The following is a 27632-nucleotide window of genomic DNA, read 5'->3' on the forward strand; positions in this document are numbered from 1 at the left end:
TCAGTAAGCGATGACCTAGTTTCATGTGTAATGTGACCAAACTAAATCATTTTCACTTTGACTTTTAAAAAAAACACTACAAACAATAAAAATCTCTATCCTGTGTTGTTGTCAAAAAAATATACATTTAACAACAAACTCTTGAAGCAGCAGAAAACTTTCTTCTTCCTTCTTCTTTACTTTCTCTGCTGCCGAGGTAAAAACAAGACATGACCTCACATGTGGACCACAAACAGCTGTCCTGTGAGCCGTATTAGCTCTCATTATTTGTGGCGTCCCACCTCCAGTCGCACTGTTTACAGTAAAAGCTGAGGAGCTGCAGTCTGCTGCTTCCACTGACTTTGACGGAAGTGCTAAAAATACAACGGTGCTGACTCGTGCTGTGATACGTGCAGAGGGTTTTCTTCACGGTTTCCACTGATGGCTGGTTTACAGTATCAACTCCTCATCAGGAAGCGTGTGGGAACGTTATCGGGCCTGTAATTAGACAGTTAGGTGGTGACTGAAGGGCGACTTTCAATATAGACCTCATCATGACAACATCAGACACAGTGGAGCCGAGTTTATTGGATGTCGGTGCATCATTTCCTCGTCCTGTAATGACGACTAAAGTAAAGATGCTCCATCAACAGTTGAGCAGCAACTGTTGGTTTGTATTTCTTGGCCTGTTTTTGTATTTTTCTGTGAATAACAGTCGATTCTGAGCTGCAGGTGCAACAGCGTGCACTTTAAACCCCTATAACACTGTTACTTAGTGCCTAAATTGTGATTATAAATCCCACAGAGCACTGCAGTTTTCTTTAAACAACATTCAAGACAGGATGTGACAATGTTAGTCAGTGCAGCGAGACAAAGTGGTTTTCAGTTTCAAGTTTGTTCATAAAGGTCTGCAGCCACAGATACAGTAATCTTCTATGATCTACTGTACATTTCTAAAGGAAGAGGCGGTTTTGGAAGATTGCAAATAATGATACAAGAACTAAACAGCTCTCGCGCACCGATCAGTTTGCATCATTGTTTTGGTGCTGAGCAAATACAAGGCAGGGAAAGGAGTGTGGTATGATAGAATAATAGGTATTTAGTTTAAATTGTCAATAAATAGTTTTAAATCTGATTTGTGATCCGAAACATCAACAGATTTCTTTGCTTTCTGCACATTCAGTGATCAAACAGATGATCTATGACTTCTGGAAGAGCAGCAAGAAACACTCCAGATGAAGATGAAGCAGCATGTAGCAGCTCAGACTGATGAAAGTCGAGCCTGATTAAAGACACCGAGATGTCCCCAAAAGGCCACCGTACAGAGACTAAATCTGGTGATTTACAACACGTGCGTCCATGTTTTGCTTCTTAACGTTTGGGAACATCTGAAACAAAAGCCGAACAGAAAACAGACACCATGGATGACTTTTACAAAATCTGTATTTGCAAAAAGAAAAAGTAAAATTTGCAAAGTGAAGTCTATGTTTTTACAATACAATACAGTGAAGTTTACAAAAACAAGACGGTGCAGGAATCTGATGTTTGACAAAAACACGTCAACGCTGCAACAGATCAACAAAATCAGCTTTTACACAAGAGGCGAGTCAATGAGAGTCATTAACGATCCATCAGAGGAGAATTCTTGTTTGTTTTCGTCACAGATTTCACAGAGCGGGCTGCTGGTTGGTCAGTAGTGGTCCAGTGACACCAGATCTGAGCCTCAGTCACCACATGTTCACTGCGGAGTCCTGCAGGGTTTTTTTTCCAAGAAGCAAGACGACTCACAAAACAGGACAATCTTTAAAAATGTCTGACAAGATGCCGCTAAGCAAGGCACTAAACCCTGAAGAGCAGCACCGGAGCTGCTCATTGGCTACTAATAATGAAATATTCTGGAAGCTCTGTGGCGCTGACAGAAATTAATCCCAGCGGTCCTGCTTCTTGCTTCAGAAAGGTGAGAAGAGCGCCGACGTCGAGGCACTCAAACGTATTTTAAAATAAAAAACACCCTGAAAAACCCTCAGTCTGAAGTGGTCTCAGCTATTTAAACTGTCAGGAATGTTAGAGAGCTTTTAAACTCGTCAGCCAGAAGATGCAAACACCCCTCAGCAGAACAACTACATCAAAATCATTTTTAAAAATGTGAGATGAGAAGCGTCACAGACTCCTTTCACCTTCTCCAACTGTCGTAGTGTCAAGTCAGAATTATCCGTCAAGTAGTGATTGTAAATGTTAAGGCATGAACTCATATAAACACACTCTCACAGGACACAAACACACACACACACACACACACAAACACACACACAGCAGTTGAATCTGGTCCATCACAGTCGACCTAAAGAGCAACGTCAGTCCACCCGCAGTGTGATCAGATTTGGGATTTTCACATTGATAATGAAATGAGAACAGATCAATGGTTTGAGTCATAACAATAAAACCACAGAGCGTTTGATGACACTCGGCCTGACAGCAGGAAGAACAGAGACAGAAAACATCGTTTTAGTGTTGCTGTTAGAAGTCAAAATGTTTGGAGATGAAAGTTGAAGATTTACAAGAAACCGATGTGGGTTTGACCAGTAATCAACCTCTTATCTCAGATACTGAAAGGAAAATGAAGGCAGTTCGGTGGATGAGTCGATAAAGAGTCACACACAAGTCAAAAGAGAAACTGCAGGCTGCAGTTTGGACCTGTATGTCTTGTCAAAGTGAAACTTGTGATATTTTTCACTTAATGATGATCTTTTCTTTGATTCTGGGTGACGATGGTGAAACCACGTAAACTTTGTTTTTCGTGCTGTACCACCAGACTACAGAGCAGCTTCTTATCACAGGTTTTAAGTTGATGAAATGAAAATGAATCCGGTGGGTGGATGAGTCAATGCACAGACGTGTAGGACGGTCAAACACAAGTAAGAATATAAACTGTAGGCTGCAGTGTGGACCTGTTGGGAAATTCTTCGAAGCACTAACTTTTTGACGTCAGTTGAGTGAAGGTGAGAACGAGCCTTTAACTCTGATGAAGACTCTCCAGATGTGAGTCCTTAAATTAAGTTTGCTGCCGAAGTCCATTTGCTTCATTCACATCAGGCCTTCGCCTTTCACACAGAGCACCAGACAGTCAACTCCCGATGAGACGGATGAAGTGCATTAAACGTCTTTCATCTGCTGTTTTCTTCCCATCAGTAGCTCTGATACTGTCAAATGTACAAATCCCAATATTTGCTGGTCATTTTTACCACTTCGCCCGCCGCCTACTGCAGGTCCTCTCAAAAAGTACCACCAGAAACAAAGCAGTCTTTTTGTTGTCGATCCCTGAAAAACTAAATTATTTAAAACACAAGCAGTCTGAAACTAGTGTGATCAAATATTCCAGATGTGAGATTCTGACTGTGAGGAAGAAAAAAAAAAAAGGAAATTCAAAGCGTCTCATCTTAAAATATCACAAACTAAATTACTCGAACTTCCTGATTGTCTTTCAGTCGATCGTTTCGTTCAGCTCGGCCGTCGCGTCTCTGATTAGAAGCGAAACGCCACAAACACAAAACATCACAACTCGTTTCATAATCAGTGAGTCATTATCGGGTTGTCCCACTTCTGACGACAAACGGATCCACAAACTGACACAGCTGAAAATTTACTATGTGCAGAGCTGCCAAGAGACAAAGTACAAACGCCTACCAGAGTCTTTGTTAAGGAAGAAAAGAGGCAGAGACAAAGTTTACCATTAACCTACGTTCAGCCTGGGAACGTTCACCTGATAATACGTGTTTGTAGGAGGGGGAGACTACATTCTGTTAATAGTGTTTTATAAATGCACAGTCCAGAGACAGCACAGCTCAACTTTGTAAAAATACCACTACAGCTTGAAGCTACAGAGAGCGATGCCGGGAAGGAAGTATTTTCACTGTGGTTTAAAATGCAGCAAAACAGATTCAGCATCATCTCGGTTACCACGGTGACAAACGCCCCCTGAACACTCTTCAAACCACAGCAGGGCTGCAGCTAACGATTACTTTGTTGTCGATTAATCTTTAAATTATCTCGTCTAATAAAATGTTGGAAAATGGTCACAGATGAATGTCTTAGATTAGTCGGAGGACAGAAACTAGAAAATGTTCAAGAAGCTGGACTCAGAGAATTTTTAAAAAACTTTCTCCAACCGATTAATTGATTATCAAAATAGTGGGCGATTAATCAAACAGCTGGCGAGTATTAAATGCAGCCCTCATCCATAGCTAGCTGTGCTTATCAGGAATTATCAACTTTTTCACGATCAATTAGGGCTGGGTATCTTAAACATTTCTTAGCAATAACAGGCCACCAGTATCGATACCTAGACCTCCACTTCGATGACGGTTTTATTAAATTAGATCTTGGCAAAACAAGCATGCTGCGTGATTAGGAGGCATCAAAGTACTGAAGTTCGATACCCAGCCCAATGATTAACTGAATTGTTTTTCAATTAAGAGCCAAAGAAATGTGAAAAATGCTCATCACAATTTCCCGGCGCCCAGCGTGACCACAAATTGTTTCTTTTGTCCAACCGACAACAAGACTCTTCATTTACTGTCATAAATGAAAAAGAAGAGCAGCAAACCCTCACGTTTAAGAAGCTGGAACCAGGAAGTGTTCGACATTTTTACCTGAAAATCAACTGACACTATTAATCAGATTTTTTGTTTTTTTAAAATAGTTGGTGGCTAATTTTCTTTGATAAACTGATGGTTTATAGTTGCATTAATAGTTGCATCTCTAACACAGTGCACCTACAGCTACAGTATAGTGTATATGTATGTAGAAAAGTACAGGACAAAGCTCTGTGCACATAAAGTACAGTTAGTGTGTTACTCCATCCAGACTACTCCTCCGTTTGTAGAGTTACAGTTTGTATCCCTGACTGGAGACGCCATCCAACAGTGTGAGAAAACAGATTGTGGTTCTGGTTCAGAAGTGTTCTGGGTTCAGAACTGAAAACTCATTGTAAAAAATGCTACTTGACTGAGGTCTGGTCTGATGGGAGGAGGCTCTCTGCAGCAGCTGAACTGGAAGACATAGAAGGACTGGAAACAGCAGCCTTGGCTCAGAGAGAGGAATGTGTCTGCAGGCTTTGTTTATGTGCATCTCTGTGTCGCGTCACCTCGACAGGGACGAATCTGTAACGGCTTTATCTTTGATTTCATCTTCTGTCTAAATGACGAGGTACAGTATGAGAGTACAGATGTGTGTGCTGATAAAGACGCCTCCTGTTCCAGCCTGAGGAACATCAGGGCACCAGTGGGCGGATAATAACAAGACCTGGGCCAAACTGAACTGTAATTAATTCTCCGTGGGTTCATTTAGACGGCTGAGGCGCTCTGTGGGTGATTTCTTGAAAGCGATTGGAAAGTGAATTTATTGTGATTTGCAGCGAGCGATCAGTCAAACACCTTGTACTCCAAACAAGTTGCAATAAAGTGATTAACTCCACCGTGAGAGCAGTTTTCAGCCGCTTCAGAGAACTCACTTGAGCAATTTGACACAGGTCTGATATTTTTGTTAGCTCGTGTGTTTGTACATCATTAGCAGCTTTTACTCACTAGAATTCAGACTGGATTTTCATTTAAGTGTTTCCTGCCTTCTAAGTACTCCTGTTATCTTTTTGTCCTCTGCCTAATGGTCCATTTTCACAGAACACACATTCACACCGACTAAAATGCAAACACTAAAATAATAACAGATCCCATATCTTTACACACACACACACATTAGGAGCATGACCGACACTATTCATCGGAGGTATAAATCTAAACATAGCCACTTTTCCTGCTGATCGCTTCTTGCAGAGAGTTTTCCTTTGTCGTTTATCGCCCTTACACTATGAAGTGGATTCAGGAGCGTTCTGCCGGATGCATTAACCAGCCAATCAAACATTAATCGATTCAATCAGAAAACTGGGTCAGTAGAAGAACACGACGAGCGCTCCTCCACGTCAGCAGCAGCAGCAGCAGCTGAGTGTTTGTTGAAGCAGAGTGATGATGTTACCAGGGAGCGGACATGTACCACAGAGTAAAAACAACCTGTGATTGCCTGGAAAGCAGCTAATATTAGTTTTCTACCTCAGAAGAATCATTAGTTAGGGAAGTGATTCAACTCTATCAGCAGAAATAGTAAAAAAGAGCCTACTCTTCTAAAACAAGAAACTGGTGTTTGATTTTATGATGTTCATCTGTTTTTGGGGTTGTACTCTTGTTCTCTTTTTTTCTGCTTTTTATGTTTCTGTAAAACCTTTCCTGCTCGTCCCGACTGACATCTTGGCCGCTGAGGTTTTGTGATTAAAAGGTCCCGTCTGGTCGAGTCTTTAAAAAGACAAACAAACAACAAAATAAAAAGTCTAGTGTCTATGATCTGCGTGCAGGAATCAACCGGGAGTGCAGCTTCTATCTCTCATCGACAGTGCTTTGAAAATCATCACATCTCTCTCTAAAATAAACCAGGAAACAAATCATAATAATAATAAAAACAATCACAAAATAGAGATAGTAAAACATCAAAACTGATATATCTCTCTATGTTCATTGTACTTACACAGGAAGAAAGGAATGAAATAAGAGAAAAATTCATCTGTTAAAAAAACCACAACTCCAGTGTTTACCTCTTGACTTAGTGTATGTTTGCTTGTTTACAACAGGAAGCTAGTATTTATATGGCTACAAAATAAAAGTCTGTTTGACTCATTTGTGAGTCAAAAGATTTCCTCCCTCAGTAGTTAAGTTCTTGGCGTGGTGAGGAAAACGTCCATGTCCGGGATCAGACGTCTTTGTAGTGAGAAAATTCGGCTTCCAGAGTGTCGAGTAGTGAGATTAAAACGTCTCTTAAATCAGCCAATGGGCTCACGGCTCCTTCAAAGCATCCGACTGGTGTGCAAAACCCCACCGTCACTCTTAAAATCCAGGTAAGATCCAAATGGAAAAATAAAAACAGCCACAGTCCTTCAGCTTCTTCCAGGTCAGGCCCTTCAATCAAAACAAACCGGCAAAAATCACTTGACAGGCAGGTTGTGGCTTCTCTGCTCGTCTCTCCTCGAGAGAGAGCTCTCACACACTCACACACACTTATGAGCCATCAAACACCGTCATTAACAGTGTCAGCAACATATGTTGGCAGACAAACACACACACATACACACCGCCTTATTGCCTCTTTTTGAGGGGATACACTCCCCACAGTTCAGTGATTCACATAAGAAAAACAGAATACTCCTGCACACCCGTTTACACTCTGCAGCTCAGCTCTCAGAGTTTTACCCGACCTCTCGTCTGTGACCTCTGACCTCTGAGGGCCCCTCCTCTGTGTGCAGGAGTATTCTGCTCCATCTGAACCTGCACACGCTGCCCTCCACTGTCCGGAGGTCTCAGTGTCACATGTCTCATCTCATCCTGTTCTGCCTCATCAGAGGGACGATGCAGGATGGCGGACCCGCCTTCGTCAGGAAGGGGTGTTTGAGGATCTCGCTGGCCGTGGCCCTCTGAGCCGGGTCTCGCACCAACATCCTGTCCAGGAAGCCCTTGAGCAGAGGGGACACCTGGGAGAGAAATCATCCAGAGTCAAAGTCAGTCAGGTGTTAATGATACCACCCTGTAGGCTTGTTAAGGGATAATGTATTTCATTCTCTTTGGCACAACATGGGAAATGGCTCAGTTTTGAACCACATGAAGACAGTTAACCAGGTGGTTTTAAACTAGAGTTGATTGTGAAATAAAGAGCGTCTTTTATCAGCAATCAGGTATCTCCCCCACAGTTTGCATAAACTCAATATCAGGACCTGTTCAGTGAATCAGACTGAAAATAACTCGCTTTTCTAGACAGAGAATTTCGATTGAAGGCTCAATGGCAGAAACTGAAACACAGACTGTACCTGCTTATTTTAGTATCACTTTCAGAATTGTAATCAGAAATGTTGACATGAACGCAGAAATAAATGGATTTCTAACGTGCACCTGCGGTCAGTTTTCTTCAGGGCTCGCGCAGCTTTTTAAGAGAAGAATTCAAGCACTTTCAAGGTACCTAAACCAAAGATTTCCAGACTCTTAAGCCTATTTTATTACAAAAAACCCCCCTAAGTTTACAGAATTCCTTTATACCCACACCAATCAATGTATGTTGTCACTTCTTGTTTTTACCAGCTGTTTCTATTAACTGTGCTCGTGTGGGATCATTTCATTTCAAATATGAAAACATTTTGTTTTACATGTAAACTAAATCAAGCACTTTCCAAACTTTCAAAGACTTTGTAAGAACCTGTTTTATTTCATTTCTTTGTTGTTTGTTTTGCAACTCTCCACCAAACAGAATTTAAACCCAGACAATCTACCCAAACTACCTTCTGACTGCTTAATGGTCAGACGAGAATACTTACACAAGTCATAGTGAGTCAGGAGTGTTATTACTCTTCAGCTACTCCGATCTATGCCACACATTTCTCATCCTACTGCCTTTATGAATTACAGGCCATCATAAGTCTACATAGTGACAGTAGAACATGCATCTGTGCCAGGTCACTGTTCCTCAAAGGAGCCAATAAAGAGGAAGTCAATTAAAGGTCATAGATCACTCAAGACTGCTTTAATGTCTCTCAACCTCGAGGCATCTAAATACCTGCTGCAGTAAAAATGACACAGGTCATAATCAAACCTTTCCTCACAGCCAGTGTGGTTACAAACAAGACCAACTACTAGCTGACACAAAGGATTCATGTTATTACACCAAACGATTAACGATAACAAGCTGTGACAGCGTCAGTTTTCACATTGTGCATATGTGTCATTGCTGCAGAATGTGGTTCCGGTTGCGCTGATTGTTGCGGACGTGGTTTTGAGTGTTTTGCCATCTGTGTCTGTCTGTGGACAGACTTTGTCACTGCGATAGCATCTCAACCATGTGAGACTTTACTGGTGTGTAGTTGTGATCAAAATGAAGGCTGAGTTGGACGATGGGTGTGGTGTGATCCATAAGTACTGAGTACTCATGTAATAATTTAGTAATCACTGGCTGGAGTGTCAACATGTTGATGGGTGTTGCGCTGGTGTGATTTACATGTTTAATCGCAGGGTAACCACAACACCAAAGAGAAAAAAAAAATGATTTGACCCTTTTTTGATGGCCTAAGGACATCTCTGACATCTGCTAATGGTGCTTCAGACAAGCTGCTCTGTCTTTGTACCTTGTGCAGGTTCTTCAGTTTGGGAGGCAGGTTGTCTCGGATCATTTTCATGGCTTTGAGCGGCGGCTCGTTGAAGTACGGCGGCTCCCCGTCCACCATCTCTATGACCATGATACCCAGAGACCAGATATCCACCTGGACAATGTGAGAAGAGACAGTCAGCAGGTAGAAGAGCTAGTATAAATGTTAAAAAAATCAAACAACAGTAAAATCCTCAAGGAAAAAAAAGTGTGAGTACTACCTCTGGTCCATAAGGCAGTCTGGATATGAGTTCTGGTGCCATCCAGTACGGTGTTCCAACCAGAGACTTCCTTCTTTGCACTTCCTTAGACACCTGAGCACAGAAACCGAAGTCTGACAGCTTCACCTGGAGACAGACAAGAGATGAAAAGAGGAAACATCATTTTTTTTTTTTTTTTTCTTTACAGAAAGTGCACAACATAGTGATCATGACTTGTAATGAAATGACTGCTGCTGTAATGAAATGACTGTACTGGTTACAACTTTCATAACAGAGAAGCAGGAGTTGGGTAAACTTGACATGCTGAGACAAGCTGGTCCCATGTGATATAAGACTGTAATCCATTACCTGGAGGACAATAGGCTAGGGGAGATGACTAATAAACCACATCACAAATACAGCAGAAACCAGAAATAGTGGAAGGTTGGGTTTGGTTAATAAACTAAACAAAACAAAACAAAAACAAAACATACGTGCTGCAGTGTGAAAAACTGCCAGGATACAGTGCATCTAAATCTTCTGACACCGAGACGATATACCAACATTACAATAAGGAACGTCAAGACCATACATACAGGAGGAAAGCAGGTACAGCAGTGGAGATAGCAGGTACAAAATAACTCAAGTGGGACTGTATGAAACATGATGGCAGTCAGGGCAGATTAAACTCAACAGTGGTGAGTCCATGCTCTACTCAGGGCACCATGAAGACTCTGCACCAAACACACAGAGAGGAGGGTTCAGTAGGGCACTCAGCAGCTGGAAACCCATTAACTCAACGATGATTACAGCAAAATTTCAAACTACATATGAGAAAATAAACCTTAAAATAGAACAATGCCTGCCCGCACCGATGACATCGATGTTGAACCAAAGAACATGGCATGTGTCCATCCATCCACTCTATTCACACATTTTACAGCTTCACAAAGCAATCGTGAACTGTTCCTGATGCTGTTACAGGGCTGAAGAACAAAGTAGAGGAATGTCCAGCACTGAAGTAAAGTGGTTTCCTCACAGTGTATGTTATATTAAAAGCTTTCATCACAGAACATTTTACTTTTGATTTCGGGCAGATGTAGCAAAGTTCAAGAAAAACAAATATTTGTGATGTGGCTCAGTAGCATGAAAATGTTGCACAGTTTGCATCTTATGCTTCAATAGTCGAGTCTGCGAAATGTGTGCCAGGGTCCTGGCTAACATCCACCCCTCTTTCTGAGAATGTTTGTGCATGGCTGGGTATCTTGACCGAGAAGTTGCCCACAAGGCAGACTGTAAGCCTCAGATGGATCGGAAAAGAGAAACGAAACAAACTTGCTATGAGAAGTGATGCACACATGTATGAACACTCACATACACAGACACTTTAACATGATGGCTGCCACTAACTGACTGAACTTTTCACTTACAAGCCTTATTATAAATGTAACACGGACATTAATACAGGAGTCAACTAGAACAGAGATAAAATGCTCTGACCTACATTTTAAGAAATGAGACTCTCTCACATTTATCACTCAGCAAACAGGTGCATTCAGACACATCAAATACACCCACCCCACTGACGGTAAACACTTCAGGCTTGGTTAAGTCTGCTTCCCCTGCCAGGCCAAAGTCACATGCACAAACTCAACCCAACCCAGCACTAACACACCACAGCAGGAAGCTTTCTGTGTGAGTGTGTGGCCAGAGATCAGAGGTCTTCCTGAAATGACACCAACACTTCTGATAAAATTAGCCTCAGTTTTCACACCTTTAAATTAGAAATGTTGTCTTTCAGTGTTTAAAAATAAATGCATCTCCAAGTAATATGAACAATAAGAAATTAAAACACACTTACAACTGCACACAGATGACACTTTCAATTCATTTTTAATTATTGACACAGATCACACAGACGTCCTCTGAGAAACTCATTAGCAGGAGTAATGACCTACATTATGCAGTCCCTGCAGAGCATAACAATGCAGAAGAAGCACCTCAGCGCCACTGTCGAGACCTGTCTGGTCATGCATGCTGCTGCTGGAGGCCGAGGCGAGGCGATGGGTGAAACCACAGCTCATAAAGCGATCGAACCACAAACACTCCTCAGCTGTCATCTACTGCGCTGTGGTTTATAGCAACACATGTGTGACTTGCACATATAATCTATGTTGACGTCAGAATGAGAGACTCAGCAAAAAACCTCAACAGGCCCACATTTTAACTCGATAATTTAAAAACAAAAGTGAGTAAATGAACAAACAAACTAGAGCCTAATGTTATCTATGTAACGATTTCTGGAATCACAAGTATTGATCACTTTTTTATCATGCCTGTGCATGATTTGTTAAGTTGTTTAAAGCTGCTGGACTGTGGATTGCTTGTAAAGGACTTTTTAGTGATGGATTTTCTACGACAGTCCAAAGGATGTGACTTAATGCACGTTCTCAAGCGCCTTGTCTCAGTGCCTCAGTGAGAGGCAACAGTAGCTAATGTTAGCTTAGAAATGGCCGGCTTCCAGCACGACACAGAAGTCCCTCAGTGCTAATTTAAACATATGAATTAAAAAGTCAAAGAGACTCTCAGTCTGACAAATACTGAGAAATTGGGTAACAACGGTTGCTACCAAACAACTATCAAGTGTTAAGGCTTAACACGACATCTGTGATCTCGGTCTGCACTGTACTCAATTTGATTCCTTGATTTTACCCAATTGTTCATAAAATATGCAAAATCTTTATGATCTGCACAATGTGGACAAACTCATGAGCCACACCAGAGCACCGATGACATTCAGCAGAAAGCTTGCATTACTTCTCAGCCTTGTGAAATGCATGGTTACCGTGTGGCTGAAACCTCAGCTCAGCAGAACTGCATGACACAGAAGTAAACAGTACAGACTCGACTGTCAGGGACACAGACCATGTATGTTGACTATTCATTTTACCCTGATCTTGCTATAAACACTTGTTGGTTTCATTTTCTGTAGAAAGCAGAAACTTGGCAACAAGCAGGAAGTAATATGGCACCAGCCTCAGCTCTACAGTGGAGGTTAACTTTTAGTTCCTCTTTCCGACCATCATGTTCCTTTATTCTTGTAAAACTAGGTCAAGTTCTGTCAGTGGCTGCAGCGCCCTGCTAAGTTTGTGCATACTGTGAGACAAACCTCTCCGTCCATCACGTGCACACCAGAGGTCTTATCACAGCAGACAAGTGTAGCTAATAACATAAATGAGCCATCACAGACCCACTCGTATTATGCATACTGGCTCCTTTAGGTGGAACATCTATCTGCAACATGTGTGTTAGCTCTGCTATGACTGGTTGAGCTGTCTGTTGTGAAAAGGGCCCATTTAATGCAATGCTGATAAAGTGCTGCCTCAGTCACAGTGTTGTGGTTTGACATATAAAGGCAGATGTGTGCTGCAGATTTGAAAAGTCAACTACATTAATCACTTTGTTTCTGTGATGCCACAAACCAAACACTCGTCTCTTCTGTCGTGTGACTGGCCAGCACACAAAGACATTTTCTGCACTGGACTTTTTTCAAAATCCATACAAAAATAGCTTGTTTTTTAATGCCACTCTCTAATACAGTGCACTTCCTGCCTGAAAGAATGGAGATGCAGCTGTTTGTTCTGGTGTTACAGAGGTGAAATCCCACTCATTTCAGAAAAAAATTGTACCGTAGTCAATAGCGAGAGATAAAAACATTTTTTATCTCATTTGAGTTGTCCCATGAATTACACATGATGTTTGTCAGTGTCAGGATTATTATGCAAGTCAAGAAAGTCTGTCGTAAAGATAGTAAAATTCCATTTTGCTTTGTATAAAACTGCTCAGTGAACTAGATCATCTCGAACAATAAATGTCACCAACACCAACATTGCCATCACCTCGGCACAGTAGGTATCATAAAAGGTGAAAATCACAAGTCTGGCTGTAATGACAGCTTCAGTAATGGGAGAGGAGAGTAAATCAGTTGTGTAGGGATGGGACAAAAAAGATTTTAATGTGGATCAGGAAAAGAAACATTGTTGTACATACCCGTCCATCATGAGTGAGGAGGATGGAGTCGCTCTTGATGTCTCTGTGGATCACACCCTGTGTGTGGAGGACAGACAATGCCTTCAGGACAGACAGACACACGGTGGCAATCTGCTCTTCATTCATCCTGGAGAGAGAAGGGGACATGACATGTCAGTTTAGGCTTCACCACCTCTGGTTTTGCAGTTATATTAGTGATGTGTTTTTCTGTTTTACTCTACAGTCAGGTGAGATCATTTATTAAACCATATTGACGATGTGTAGCACCCACAAACAGACCAGAAAGAAGCCAAACAATTGAAAGAAACTGTAAAACGGTCATACCAATCAGTTAATGATGTGCTGTTGTGAAAAATTGTGAAATGACACAGGCCATGGTGGTATATATGTGTAGAAGACATGGGAAACACTGCCCTCTTGTGTAAGAAAAGAGATGTGGTGGGATTTAATGAGGGACATGTAAAGCAGGATTCAGAGTCATGGTGACGCAGTCATAAAAAGTTAGATAAGAACATAAAAGGCTGAAATCACATGAAAATATTCATTACTCACCTGGTGTGCGTCACGATGTCAGTGAGAGCTCCTCCCTCCAGGAACTCCATGACAACCCAGAGCTCGTCTCCCACCAGGTAGCTGTTGTACATCTCCACCACGTTCTCATGGTGATAGTCTCGCATGATCACCACCTACAGTAACCACGGAAACAGACGCGGTATAGTTACTTTACTCATTAGACTGAAAAGAAAGGCAAGGTGGCCTCGCAGGTAGAGAGACTGTTGTGTATCTGTGAGGTCGACTCTACATCAATCAACCACCATTAACACTGTCAGACACAAGGAAGCGCTGCCTCATTACTCATAAAATGAATCAAGTGTCTAAACTGTAAAGTGGTTATTAGCAACTAATGCGTGAAACAGAGCTGTGTGCCCTGCCACCTACATGAAAGTGAACCTCTCATTTCTAACAGCAGCAGTTATGACTTGCTCTATAAGATCAGTCACTCAGTGCGTTCAGATGTTGAGGTGCTTTGAATCATATCGTTCACTTCATCATGAACTCTAACCTCGTTGAAGAGGAGTTCTCTGCGCTGTTGTTTCCTCAGGTCCATTTTCTTCACAGCGACCAGTTTCCCCGTGGTCTTCACTGTAGCGATACACACGATCCCCGTGGACCCTTCCCCGATCTTAATGTAGTGGTCCAGGTAGGTCCGTGGGTCGCCAGGGTCCACCACCATCTGTAGCGCCGCTCTGAACTGCTCATGGGAAACCCTCTGGGGTTCCCTCTGCGGTGAGCGGCCCTGAGGTGGAGCACCTGATGCTGGGGGCCCAGAGGGCACAGGGGGCCGCGGGGCTGGAACGTTGGGGTGAGGCGTGTGCGGGTGCTGGGAGGCCTCAGGGGTCAGGCTCGGGTGGGAAGTGTGATGAGGGTGCGGGTGGCTTATAGGGGGCTTGGAGCCAGAGGAACCTCGGGCAGAGCCGCTGGAGGGGCCGTTTTGAGGGGAGGATTCATGGTGTCGAACCGGCTTGAAGAAAAAGAGAGGAGAACGTCTTCAAAAACTCAACATACACCAAGTACGACTTATCTTACAAATTAAATAAGCTGGTAAAACAAGGTGCCTAATCACATTGATGCAAAAATTATATGGAAATTCAACAATGTCATTAGGAGGTCCTGTTCACTGATTTACAAGATTGCCTGCAATGGCAGAATAAACAGAGAGACTAAAGGAATAGGTACTACAGTACAAGTGTTCTGGGAAAAACTTTGGTTTACTGTATATTATATCTAAAATGCAAATGAAGCTAAAGTCAAATTGAAATCCAAGCCTAGATCTTTGGAGAGTTTTTAACTCATTACATAATTCTGTAAAGCACTTTGGATCAAAGTTGTTCAGTTGAACTTGAGCTTGATATTATCACAGAAGCATCACTAACTGCTTTCAGGAGAGTCAACCAGGACAGAAGCAGCTAAATCTGACCTGGAGAAAAAAACAGCAAGGTGGTGAGAGCTATCATCAATCAGCCAGTGGCTCAATATGCCTGCCCTTTTCTCTCAGTCAGTAACTTCCCTCGGGGCTGCTGTCTCTCCTTGTGCTTGTCCTGGCTACAAACAGCCGCCTGTGGTTCCTACCTGTCCCGTGGGACTGCGTCCACCCTCGCTGTCTGTCCTTGGGTAGGTGTTAAATGGCCGTGTGGTCTGTTGGGCAGTCTTCATCACCCCCTCCGATACTGGCAGGTTTGGGGTGCGGATGTTGGGCCCAGAGAGCGGCCTCTTGTCCCTGGGAGACTGAGGGCTGCCATCCCGCGGCATGTAGCTGGACTTTGGCCTGTGGTCACTGGGTTGATCCCTGTGAACCGCCTGCTCCTGAGGAAAAGCAGGATTTAGGTCAGAGATGGAGGGATTATTGAGAAGCATGCAAGAAAAATGGATTGAGGAAATTTGGATAAAAATCAAGTTGGCAAGAGAACAAACACTACATGGTGTATTTCCTGCTGCACTGTCAAGTTAAAATATCCGATTGAAGATATTTGATGTACCAAAATGCACTCTATGTTTTTAAGACCTTTTATTTCCCATTTAAACGTATTCATAATATGAAGATGAGGTTCTGGGTCCAGCGTTCATTTCAGTCCTTACCTGGTCCCGGTCACGATGCTCTCTGTCTCTGTGGGGGGGAGGAGGAGGGCCAGAGCCAGGCCTGTCCCTGTGGGCCCTACTGGGCTCCTGGCCCCGGGGCTGCTGTTGAGGCCGAGCCTGGCCTCCCTCGTCCCACTGAGGACGGACCGTACGCTGACTCTGGCGGGGGTCACCTCCACTCTGGTGGTCTGGTCTGGGCCGGTCTCTGAAAGGGGGAGAGATGCTAACATCAGCACAGATGCATACAAAATCTGTGTTATTATTTTACCTGGCGCTGCAGTTTCAATCCTTACCTGTCTGAATGCGAGTAGTGTCTGTGGTGAGGATCTCCGTTCTCCTGCCCTCCTCCAAGTGAAGAGGTAGAGTCCTTGCGAGGCTGGGTGGGAGGGCTGCCTCGTCGCAGGGAGTTGGAGCGAGTCACAGACATAGTGTCAAACTCATCCAGCAGCCATGTCAGAGAGCCGTCTGCTCCAAGCTTGCTGCCACGTACGATTGTCTGGAAATTTTGAGAGAAAAGAAAAATAATGGACAAAGCTGGTGAGAATTATCACTGTGTGTTTGTGAATATATGGGTACTTTTATTCTATTAAATTGTTTTTTGTCTTACGTCAAAATATCTATTCAATGTCAGTTTAGCAGACCCAGAAACAGAATCACAGAATTTACCTACATTTGGCTTTGAAAATACTTAAGTTTCTCTCAACATCAGTATCTAAGGTTAAAATTTAGTAAAAATGTAAAATTCACAAACTACAGTGTTTCCTCACAGAGGTGGCAGGGGGGTAATTCTTTGGTATTTCCATCCATCCATATTGTTTTGTCATCTAGATTATAATTTTACATTTTATCTAGCTGTGGTGCTACTGTTCTTACTCTGATGCTCCACCACCCCTGAATAGATGAAAAGGAAAACACTGAACTAATAAACATAATTCATGACATTCAACACAACTCAGGTTTTAGATCATTTTCCTCGGGCAACAGCTTGTTTGTCGTTTTCACTTATCCCACCTTGCGCGGCTCTACAGTAGTGATGACAGTCACATCGATGAAGGGTTTGGGCCTTTTCGCCGTGTCTTCGATGAGCGACTGCCATTGCCGCGGCAACCCGACGAACTTCTGCTCCTGCTCATCAAAGTCGGTATGTACACGATGCTCAAAGTTAGACGGAGCGGAGATCTGGATGCGAGACTTCTTCTTTTTGGTGAACATGATGGCGGCTGAGGCAGCTGCAGCCTAGCATCAGACCTGCAGGGAGGAAGCAGGAAAGAGAAGAGGGTTAGCAGGAAAGACTGCGGGAAAAAAATGCAAATGTAAAACTTGCAAGTGGCGTATGTAAAACATAGCACACGTGTATGCACACAAGCATGCAGACAGGCAGAGACAGCAACTTCAGAAAATGACAAATTACTGTCTTTATTTTTGATTTCCATGGCGTGATCTCAGAAAATATCACGTTCTCACAGCATTACAAATTTATTATGACCCTTAAAGAATTAAAACAAGAAAGGGTTTTTACTAATATTTCACAAAATGTGTCCTGACAAACATGAACATTTATATAAACTAATAAACACTAAATAAACACTGATACAGCAGAATTCAATACTGTGGATAAGCAAATGTACATGGTATGATTACTGAGAATTTCCATACCAGTTTCCTTAAAACTTTGAAACCAGTACACCGCTGCAACTCTAAATGACAAATGTGTGTACGTAAAAATACACTTGGTCCAAATAGAATTAAAAAATATCAATTAAAATTAGTCTGGAGGGCAGGCTGGGTGTAGTTTTCTATAAAATGCAAACACTGACTGAGAAAGAATAAAACGATTTAAACCCAACTGAGCTCGTTAAGCAGCAACCAAACTTGTAAAAGACTATCAAGTCCTTATTTCCCAAACTCGCATCAGCATGATAAAAATACTTTCTGCTGTGTGTGTGTTTAATTCAGCAAATAAATCACGCCCAACTGGCTTATTTCGGCCCATTGAGCATTTGGCGACGTACTGAATTTAAAGCAGCTGTGACCTTTAGCTGAAGGTCATCAGAGGGATCAACAATAGGCTCACTGCTGGTCTCTCATTACTAATGACAGGACAAGTGCTCCTGCTCAAACACCAGTGGACACAACACAATCAGCCGAGGGGACAACATGAGAGTAGCACCTTCAGTCGGTCACTTACTGCTTGTCTCGCTGTCTCAACCACACTGTAACTGTCACAGCTCAGGTATCACTGTGTCGTATACAAAACACTGACTACAGTCCAGTCTGCTGTTGACAGCTCACTTTCTGCCATAAAACAGATGCATGGACTGCTTTATTTAAATAACAAATATCAGAGTGGGAAACAGAGAGGAACTTTTCTCAGGCCTGGTGTCTAAACATGCTGCCTGGTGACATTTTTCTTTAAGGGGAACTTGATATCTGATGACTACAACAGGACTGGGATCCATGGTGGTCCCAACCAAAGTAGCAGTATGAAAAATATTTCTGCTACTCTTTACCCTGAATGTTAACTAAGGAGACAAAATACTGGACATGTGAAAGACTGATCAAATGAGAGATCAGATTGTTGACATGGGTCTTTTCACAGGAGACACTCTAAAAAAGGACACAGATTGAACCATCTTCAATGTTTTTAGTAACATCTGAACTTCAAGTCAAAAATGTCTGCAGTGAAAAATGAGAAAAATAGTTTTCTTGTTCTGAATTTATTTTCTGGTCACTCTGAGTCACTCACAGTCACTCAATTAAAGAGACAAGTGCAATCCATCAATGTTGTCCCCAGCTCATAGGGCTGCAACTAATGATTCTTTCTTTTGTCCAAACAACAGTCCAAAACCCAAAGACTCCTCATTCACTGTCATAAATGACAAAGAAAAGCACCAAATCCTCATAATCAAGAAGCTGGAATCAGCAAATGTTTGATACGTTTTCTTGAAAAATGCCAGAAGCGATTAATTGATTATCAAAATAATTGGCAGTCGATTTCCTTTCAACAACTAACTGACTAATTGTTGCAGCTCTACCAGTGAAAATCATTAAAATCTGCTGCTAATGTGGCTGACAGGACTAAAAACCCTGCAAAAACCTGGAAAAACACAGATTTCCAAACTATCCTCTGAAACACTGCTCACTACTTTAACGTGGGTCTGAACAATCTCCCTCTCGACATTGCTGCTTTGTCGGTGGGTATCAAAGGAGACACTCCCAGTTGTCAAACAGAAGCTCGCCTGCTACTGATCAGTGTGCTATAAGCAGGACCAGGCCCTGCTGGGCAGCTGACCAGAGGGGGCAACAGGAGTGGTGGGGCATTTGGCCTGCTAAAGTCTGCCATAGCCTTCTCTTCTTGTTTTTCTACAAAACACTGCACCCAGCTCAGCCCAGTTACTCTAGAAAAGAAAAGAACAAAAACAAAAACAACAAGGAAAGTTAAAAACAAAGCAATTAAAAGATACAGGGAATGTGAAGGCCAGAAGGGGACAGTGGGTTGATGTGCTGAGTGAGAGGGCGATCTGGGTGGGTCATAAGTTAGAGGGCATGAGTCATGCTGCCGAGCTCACGATCTGCAGTATTAATAAAGCCTTTCACAGCAGGAGTGTTTGAAGTCGAGCAGGACCCGCCCAGGAACACACCAAGAAGAGCCAAGTTCACACACAGCCTCTGCACCAACACAGAACTTCAACACAACACAACACTCTCCTGCTAACAGTGCAAAGACATCAGGATAAAATGGCAAAATGGATATTTATGTGTAATTTACAACGTGGTGCAAAGCCAGCAGGAGAGTGAAAAACAACAACAAATTGCAGTATGGCCAAGGGCATTAACGAAAACTCAAGAGGATACAATTTTTTGATATAACACAGGATACTAATGTCATACTGTAGTGCTGCAGAGATGTCCTGCCCTACAAATCCTGTTCTCTAGATGTAAGAAAACATGTTTGTTTGGAATAGATCCCCAGAAATGTCACATAATCATCGATTTAATAGTTTTTCTTCAGTAAAACGTATACATTTGATACAAATTCCCACATGTCTAAATCATAATATTGTTTTACCAGCCCTGCACTCATGCACAAGTACCCAAATGCTTTTTCAAGCAAATCAAACTGGTTAGGATGGAAGAAAACAGCAGAGCTCTTATCCTGAGGCATAGTGTTTATTGTGTAACCTAATAGCTTTATTTTATAAATTTATATCTGTTGTCATCGCATTTTAATGAGAACAAAGGACAAAAATATAATCACCATGAAACAAATAGACGACTCACACACTGCAGGGCTCCAATATCCAAATTATTTAATGCACCAAATTAACTTTGGTACCTTGGTGCATTAAAAAATGTGGATATTGGAGCTCCGCAGTGTTCGAGCTGTCTGTTTGTTTCCTGTTATGCTAATTTTCACCTTCGCCCCTGGTCTTTTTGGCTTGGATATACTTGAAAGTGACATCAGCACTAAAAGATGCTACCATAGAGCAGTGAAGTTAGTCCCATAGTAAGATACATGTTCACTGACTTCTCTGGAAAGAAACAAAACAAAAAACAACAGGGTTCGTCTCCACCCAGCTACCAACTCTGGATTTTATAACTGTCAGTACAACTCATAACAGTGAGGTTGCAACACTGGTGATAAATGCCTCTTTCCAGTCCTAATGAGTCTGGTGACAACAGAGAAGAGGCGAATAAATCACTGTAGAGGCCCATCATTAGTGTTCGGCTGAAACAGCAATACGGTCAATCAATGCATCTGGGCCACAGATAGTAACTACTGCCTTAAGGAAGAGTGAGATTAATGAAGACTGGAGGAGGTGGCTGGAGACATTATAGTATCACCTACAGAATAATATAAACCAATATGTACATGCACCCTATGAGTAGATCTACTGATGGGAACAGTTAGAGCCGTTACTTTATGACCTGGGTCGTAATAAACTTATTGAAAGCATAAAGAGTTTCAACAGGCTGTAAATCAGGACAAAAATCATCATGTGGGGATTAAGAATGACACTGAGTGTCTTACTTTCCCAGACAGCGGTCTGGCTGTGAATCATGGAGGATTGTGGCTTTCAAATCCTGAGCCCTTTCCTTCATCTGGAGATATCTGGGACTCTTAGCTCAAGGGCTCCGAGTGAAAAACAAGATTTTACTGCTGCTGTTATGAGCCAAGACACGATAAGGTTTAAATGTAACAGAGGCAGTGAAACAAACAGCAGAGAGATTACTCTGACCTCAAAGATCCTGTTTGATCTGAGAGAACTTCATTCACTAGGTGGCATGATGTCGTTGACTGTTTGTAACACGAATAAATACAACTGTGTGGGTGCAAATGCAGGGTTTTGACTCACAATGTGAGCCTGGGTATACTACTCAGTGGATGATAAATGCACATGCAGTTTCAGGAAATAATAAAGAGATGTGAAGAAAATTACAGCCTAGCACATTGTTAAAAATGAGAATGTGAATCAGTGCAGATTGAAGATTATTACTAGACAGTACTGACAGACAGAGAGGCAGACAGGTGTTTAAGGGAACAGGTGAGCTGCAGGCGAGCACCAGGCATACAGTGAAAGGAGAGTGATTAACAGCTGCAGCAGGTGTATGGTCACTCCTCCCTGACCCAGGCAGCACCTGGGGCTCAACTGAGCACACTCCCCCTCCACATCCCAGTGCCATAAAACAGGACACACTGTGTGAGAACCACAGGAGGATGAGGGCAACAGGTGTCTGCTCCTCCTCACCACCTTGGATGATCTGTCTTATGTAAAGCTTTTATGAAATATGGAACATTGAATTAAATGGAAACACAAAGAAAGATTTAACAGGTTTTAGAGCTGACTAAACTCCCAGTTTTTTTCTCAGGGTTGAATTCATCTGCATGTTCAGTTTATGACTTTTAAGACCTGTGAACATCTTTTTACATGCAAATAAAAATGTCAGAGAGAGTCACCCACAAATAAAACAGTGGAAAGAGTGTGACAATGCAACCAGTTAGATTTCAAGAACTAGAACGACTAACTATCAAACAAAAGCACCAGAGTTTGCGTTAATAACTTTTCTGCCATGGCCACCACAGTTATAATTAAAAAAAGAAAATTCACAGAATAAAACAAAACACTCTAAATACTATAGTTTTAACACAGTTTAAACTTTTTGTTATCAATTGATGGTTTATATAAAAACTATTTTTAGGGAGGTGCTGCAGCCGTGTTTAAAAGGTCATGAAAAATTAGCCTCTCTTAAAGCACTATCTAAAAAAAGGAACAGCAGATTGTCTATTTATTAACAAAACACTTCAGTAATACCGTTGATATGGAAAAAACTCCTACATTTCAACTCCTACAAATTTCCAGTGATACTAGTGGAAAAAGTTCCTCTGGAGCCCTATGACACCTGTTAAGAGTTGCACACAGCCTGTTCCAACTACTGCAGCCACTTGACACTGATGAAGTAAAACAAGGAATTAATAACAAACCTTAAATGCTTCCAAAAAAAAGTCACAGCATCAAGTTAAAGTTATTATTGAATATTACTGTTACATCTCTGCTAATAAAAGTCAACACTCAAAGATGAAGGTGTGCCCACCTCGAGTCAAGGTATAAATTATGTCTTGCAAGTGGGACTTGGCTTTGGACAGAGAAATCTTATCGTAGGCTTTTAATTTGAGGAGACGAACTACACTGCTGCACCCACCACCATCCGCTCTAATGCTCTCTCTTTCTCACACACACATACACACACACACACACACACACACACACACACACACACACACACACACACACACACACACACACACACACACACACACACAGAAACACCAGAAGCTATAAAAGGGCCCCTCCTCTCACAGAGTAAAACAAGCATGTCCCTCCCTGAACACAACAATCACTGTAGTTATAGCTCTTCTGTTCTTTCCCCTCCCTCCTACTAAAAATCCATCACTAACTCATCACTGTCCCTCCTCCACCGCCCCACCATTACTCTCAAACTCCCTCTGCTCTCCTTCCCCGTTAACACTCTCCCACCATCCCCCAAACTTTTCCTTTCTCTCTCCTCGACTCACCCTCTCTCCCCAACTCTCTCCCTTCACATTGCTCCATTGCCGCCCATGCATGCCTGGCTGAACAGTGAGAAAGCCTGTCCGGTTAGTGGGCCAGAGCCAGGCTGATGAGCTCTGGGTGAAGCTGCTGTCTCTGGCCTGATTCAAGTGTTGTACATGGGTGGTCCACTCTCTGAAAGACGCCGCCAGCCACAACAACATTATTTAGCTGCGATGATACAGTCGAGTATGAAACAGTTCTGAATTGGATCCAGATCCAAATTTATAAAGGCTGTGAATTTATTAGGAAAAATTAACAAATATTATCAAAAAATCACAATGTGGCCAGGTGCAGTATCCAAATCACAGGAACTGCAATTTATTGAGAAATGGTATACTGTCATTACATAATATTATGAATGAAGCTTTGTGGTGCTACAGAGATGACCCGGCCTTCAAATCGTGCTTGTTTGGTACAGAAAACACGTAATTTTGATGTTTGTTTTCTTTACAGTTAAAATCAAATGCAAGTATTACCAATTCCACTAAAACAGTTGCAAATAAATGCAATATAATCTTGCATAAGACACCATTACTTTGAAAACCACACACTACAAAGAGAGCATGCGTTACATATTTCCTCTCTCCACTATAATGATTTTCTGCCTGCGGCTCAACTTAGGCATACCTTGCATAACTATCTCCCTAAGAAGACACTAACAACACCCAGGGGTTGAGAAGGTCAAGTAAACTTAAAATAAATAAATAAAATAAATCTTTACTGCAACGGCCATCTAGTCAAGATCTTGCTGAGCAAATCATCCCTTCCACATGAGCACAAATATTAACAAAATACCCGTATTACAAGTTCTGATATTTCAAAACATAACATGAATATTGACGCTTAACTTCAATAGTCTGAACACTTCACATCCTCATGGCCGCTGTCATTGTTGTATCAGACAACTGCTCCCTCGTGAAGTCGACGTAAATTGATTTTGCCAAGTTAACAAGTAGGAATTCCCACTTCTGAGCGGTTTGCCATTGAACCTTTTGTAATACGAGATCAGAATTTTACAAGATCCAAGTTGTCTGGAACGCAGCCTAAGTATCTGACAAGTGCGCTGCAGTATGTGGGGTGTGTGTCAGTCACCTGCCCGGCAGGGATGTGAGAGTCGATCTGAATGCTCCCTTCACTGGTGACAGAGGACAGTTGTCTTGGTGTGGTGGGACAGTTGGACAAAAACAACAATGTCATTGTCCATCACGATGTTTCATCGTGGACATCGCCATATGGCAATTCCATAGACATCGCCCAACCCTTGTGTCTAATGCAAAAATTATGTTTTTGTACCACTGGAATAAGTTTAACTAATGTATAGAAACTGTCATGTACACATGCTACATACCTAATGGCTCTTCTTATCCAAGGCTAACAAATAGATACTCATGTAGTAGCTCTTCAGTGACAGAGACCACAGAGCTTCTGATTCAAAAAGTGAGATGCAGACCGACCTGTACTCAGGTCACTGTTGTTGTTGTGGTGCTCTTACATTAGCCTGCTGCTGCTGAATCAGGGGTGATAATTAATAGCCTGTTCTTTCACTACTGCAAACACAGACAACCTCGCACACACACACACAAACACACAATCACACAGACATTCAGGACAGCACCTCTCTCCCAGCGTTTCCCAGATTTATACTGAGCTGTGCAAACATGACCTTGGAGCTACTGACTGCTCTAACGACCATCAGCCTGTTCACAACACAGGTGGAAAGTAACTAAGTAAATTTACTTAAGTACTGTACTTAAGTTCAGGGTTCATACTGATTTTTAAAAGTAAAATTTAAGTACATTTCAGGCACCTTTAAGATATCTTGAACAAAATGTCCAGCCTTTCTTATCACATCTAAAATGCGAAAAATATATACAGAATTCCTACATACCCACAGCAATCAATCTATACGTTCACTTGTTTATTTTACCAGCTGTTCATATTAACTTTGATTGTATGATTTTGTTCGTATATCCGGGTTGTAACCGTACACCAATGCCATGCTTTGTTAGGACTTCGGTAAATCAGGAAATAAATTAACAATTTTGCTTTTAAAACAACAATAACAGAGGCAGGCAAATAAATAATTACAGATTATAAAGAGATTTCATATCTAACTAACTGTAAAACCACATTAAACAGTTATGTTTGAAGCCCTGAGACCACAGGTATTCAGGAAGCTGGTTCCACAGGTACGGAGCATCGAAACTAAAAGCTGCTTCACAAACAAACAAACAATCTGATAATGTCATAACTCATAAGGGACATTTTAATGCAGGATACTTTTGCTTTTGATACACCGCTGGTTCACAGCACTGTGTGTGTGTGTGTGTGTGTGTGGGTGTGTGTGTGTCACTCTCAGGGTCTGCTTACATCTGTACACCATTACAGTAAATTAGGTAGATACAGAACTGGTTGTTACACTTCCTTCCCATGGCACAACCAGCTGATGTTTATATTATGAGATCTCAAATGTTACAGCAGATAACAGCAGATTCAATCGGGTCAAAACAAAATGTCACACTGTTCTGATGGATTACACTTATGATCATCTGGATGTCCTGCCTCTTACAGTTTGTGTACACAGAATGCGTTTCAGTCTCACTATAGTTAGACCTTGAGGCTTTCTTTGGCTATCACTCTTTGACTTAAGACATCGGGGTCGCACTGCATATCAAAAACTACATTTATGACAGAAAAAGTGAATCCCTGAGTATGTTTAATGCTTATCATTTGAAGGAGCGGTTGTGATTAAATCACTACAGTTTCATCTGAAAATATAACACTCACTGAGGAGCAGCTTGAAATCACAACACTGGAGGCAACCGACACAGGTGAGCAACTCTGGCCTAAACTTGACAGCAGTTAATCTATCGTAAAGTTGCATTCTCAAAGATTCACAGTATGACATCATACAGTATTATTATTATTATTATCATTATTTGCAGTGAGTATAGAGGCCTGCACATCCAAGCCTGTCAAACAGTGGGTACTGGACAGAAGCACAAGTAAAAAACACAAAAATAGAGTCTGCACACTATGCTCCAATGAATGTTTATTACTTCCATGTGTGATGTTTCAGGCGCAAGCCCTTTAGTTGAACAAATGCTCTATTATAGGAAGTTAATACTGTACATAAGCAAATGTACATGGTATGACAGCTGTCACTTTTCACACCACGGTGTACCGCTGCAACCACACTGTATATTGTAATAACTATAACTGCAACTTGTGGTATTTAAATTTGATTTATTGAATCCCATCCATTGCTCATCAGATCAATTTTAGTTTAAAAAAGTAACATTAATGACATAAAAATAACTTAAAATAGAGATTGAAATTGAAAGAGCTAATATGAAAGTTTGGCAAGACAGTTTAGATTTTTGCTTTGAGACACTTTCTGTCCTACAATAACAAACACGATCTGAAATATCTAAACCAAAATCTTTATTCTTCACAAGCTTCTCTTGTTCAAAAGTGAACAAACAGCACATCAGGCACCGACAATGCACACTCTCTCTGTACAACTCAGACTAGGAACTTCAAACGACTTGCTGCAAAACAACATTAAATGCACAAAACTAACTTTGTGCACATCTGAGCACAAGTAGCCAACTTCCTACAGAGATAATAATAAATCAGTGTCTCCCCCTCGTCTCCATGTGTCACCAACACTTGTGCACAGAGAGACAGATGACCGGGGTGGCTGAGGGTAACAGCTGTCCTGACAGTCACAAATATGAGCAGTCAGTAACAGGTTTGAATGGAAACAGTCAGGGAGGAGGGAGGAGAGATAAGAGTCACACAGTCAGTCGGTTCCCAGCAGCCCAGGGCTGTCTGTAAAACACAAAATCATCCCTCACTGCGGCTGCCTGCTTTCACACAAGCCAAACAATAAAGTTATTATGCATTTTTCTGACTCACAGTTTAATCCCTGCTGTGAGATTTTAACAACAGAGTTTTATTGTTGTGGCCCAGATTAACTTTCGCTCGGTGCCAGCAAACGCAGCAGCCACACCACAAGTTGTGTTAACTTTCCTTACGAGTTAAAAAAAAAAAAAAACACACAACACGACGATTTAAACGTGTGCAAAAAACATCTATTTTCCGTCGGGAGTACTCACTTTAAGTCGCAGGTACTCTTCGAGCCAGCAGCAACACGCACTATCCACCTGATCTCATGTCGGAAACGCAGCTGAGGACGAGGAGGGGGAAAAAAAACACACACACACAGAGACTCCCTGCAGCAACAAAGTTGTTTCCGCGAACAAATTCAACTCAGTTCAACCCGTCGGAGGCGTCGTTACGTCCTCCTGAAGACACGGACACGGACACGGCGACGGATAGCGGACAAAAACACAGGAGAAAAATCAAAGTGTTGTAGCTTCGGGCTGTAAATACAAAGTGTGTCGCATTCCTATGGTTTCAGCAA

The 27632-nt window shown here is 42.0% G+C and overlaps 1 protein-coding gene across 2 annotated transcripts in view; it reads right to left on the reverse strand.

Moving 5' to 3' along the window:
* Positions 1 to 1404: 1404 nt before the first annotated feature.
* The window catches only part of pak4 (p21 protein (Cdc42/Rac)-activated kinase 4), a 33862-nt gene continuing 7634 nt past the window's right edge, over positions 1405 to 27632 (reverse strand). Inside the window, exons 1-11 of one of the 2 annotated variants that reach the window (XM_073482560.1) lie at positions 27325 to 27574; positions 17103 to 17339; positions 16385 to 16587; positions 16092 to 16296; positions 15585 to 15818; positions 14518 to 14976; positions 14007 to 14140; positions 13455 to 13581; positions 9426 to 9551; positions 9185 to 9319; positions 1405 to 7546 (exon numbers count right to left, since the gene is read on the reverse strand). In XM_073482560.1, the coding sequence (XP_073338661.1) occupies positions 7391 to 7546; positions 9185 to 9319; positions 9426 to 9551; positions 13455 to 13581; positions 14007 to 14140; positions 14518 to 14976; positions 15585 to 15818; positions 16092 to 16296; positions 16385 to 16587; positions 17103 to 17303 (1980 nt within the window). In that variant the 5' untranslated portion in view covers positions 17304 to 17339; positions 27325 to 27574 and the 3' untranslated portion in view covers positions 1405 to 7390. Of the gene's footprint in view, positions 7547 to 9184; positions 9320 to 9425; positions 9552 to 13454; positions 13582 to 14006; positions 14141 to 14517; positions 14977 to 15584; positions 15819 to 16091; positions 16297 to 16384; positions 16588 to 17102; positions 17340 to 27324; positions 27575 to 27632 lie in introns of those variants that run through there. The other variant, XM_073482551.1, reaches the window with a different exon arrangement.

This window comes from Pagrus major, chromosome 2, assembly GCF_040436345.1.
Source record: "Pagrus major chromosome 2, Pma_NU_1.0".
NCBI lineage: Eukaryota > Metazoa > Chordata > Actinopteri > Spariformes > Sparidae > Pagrus > Pagrus major.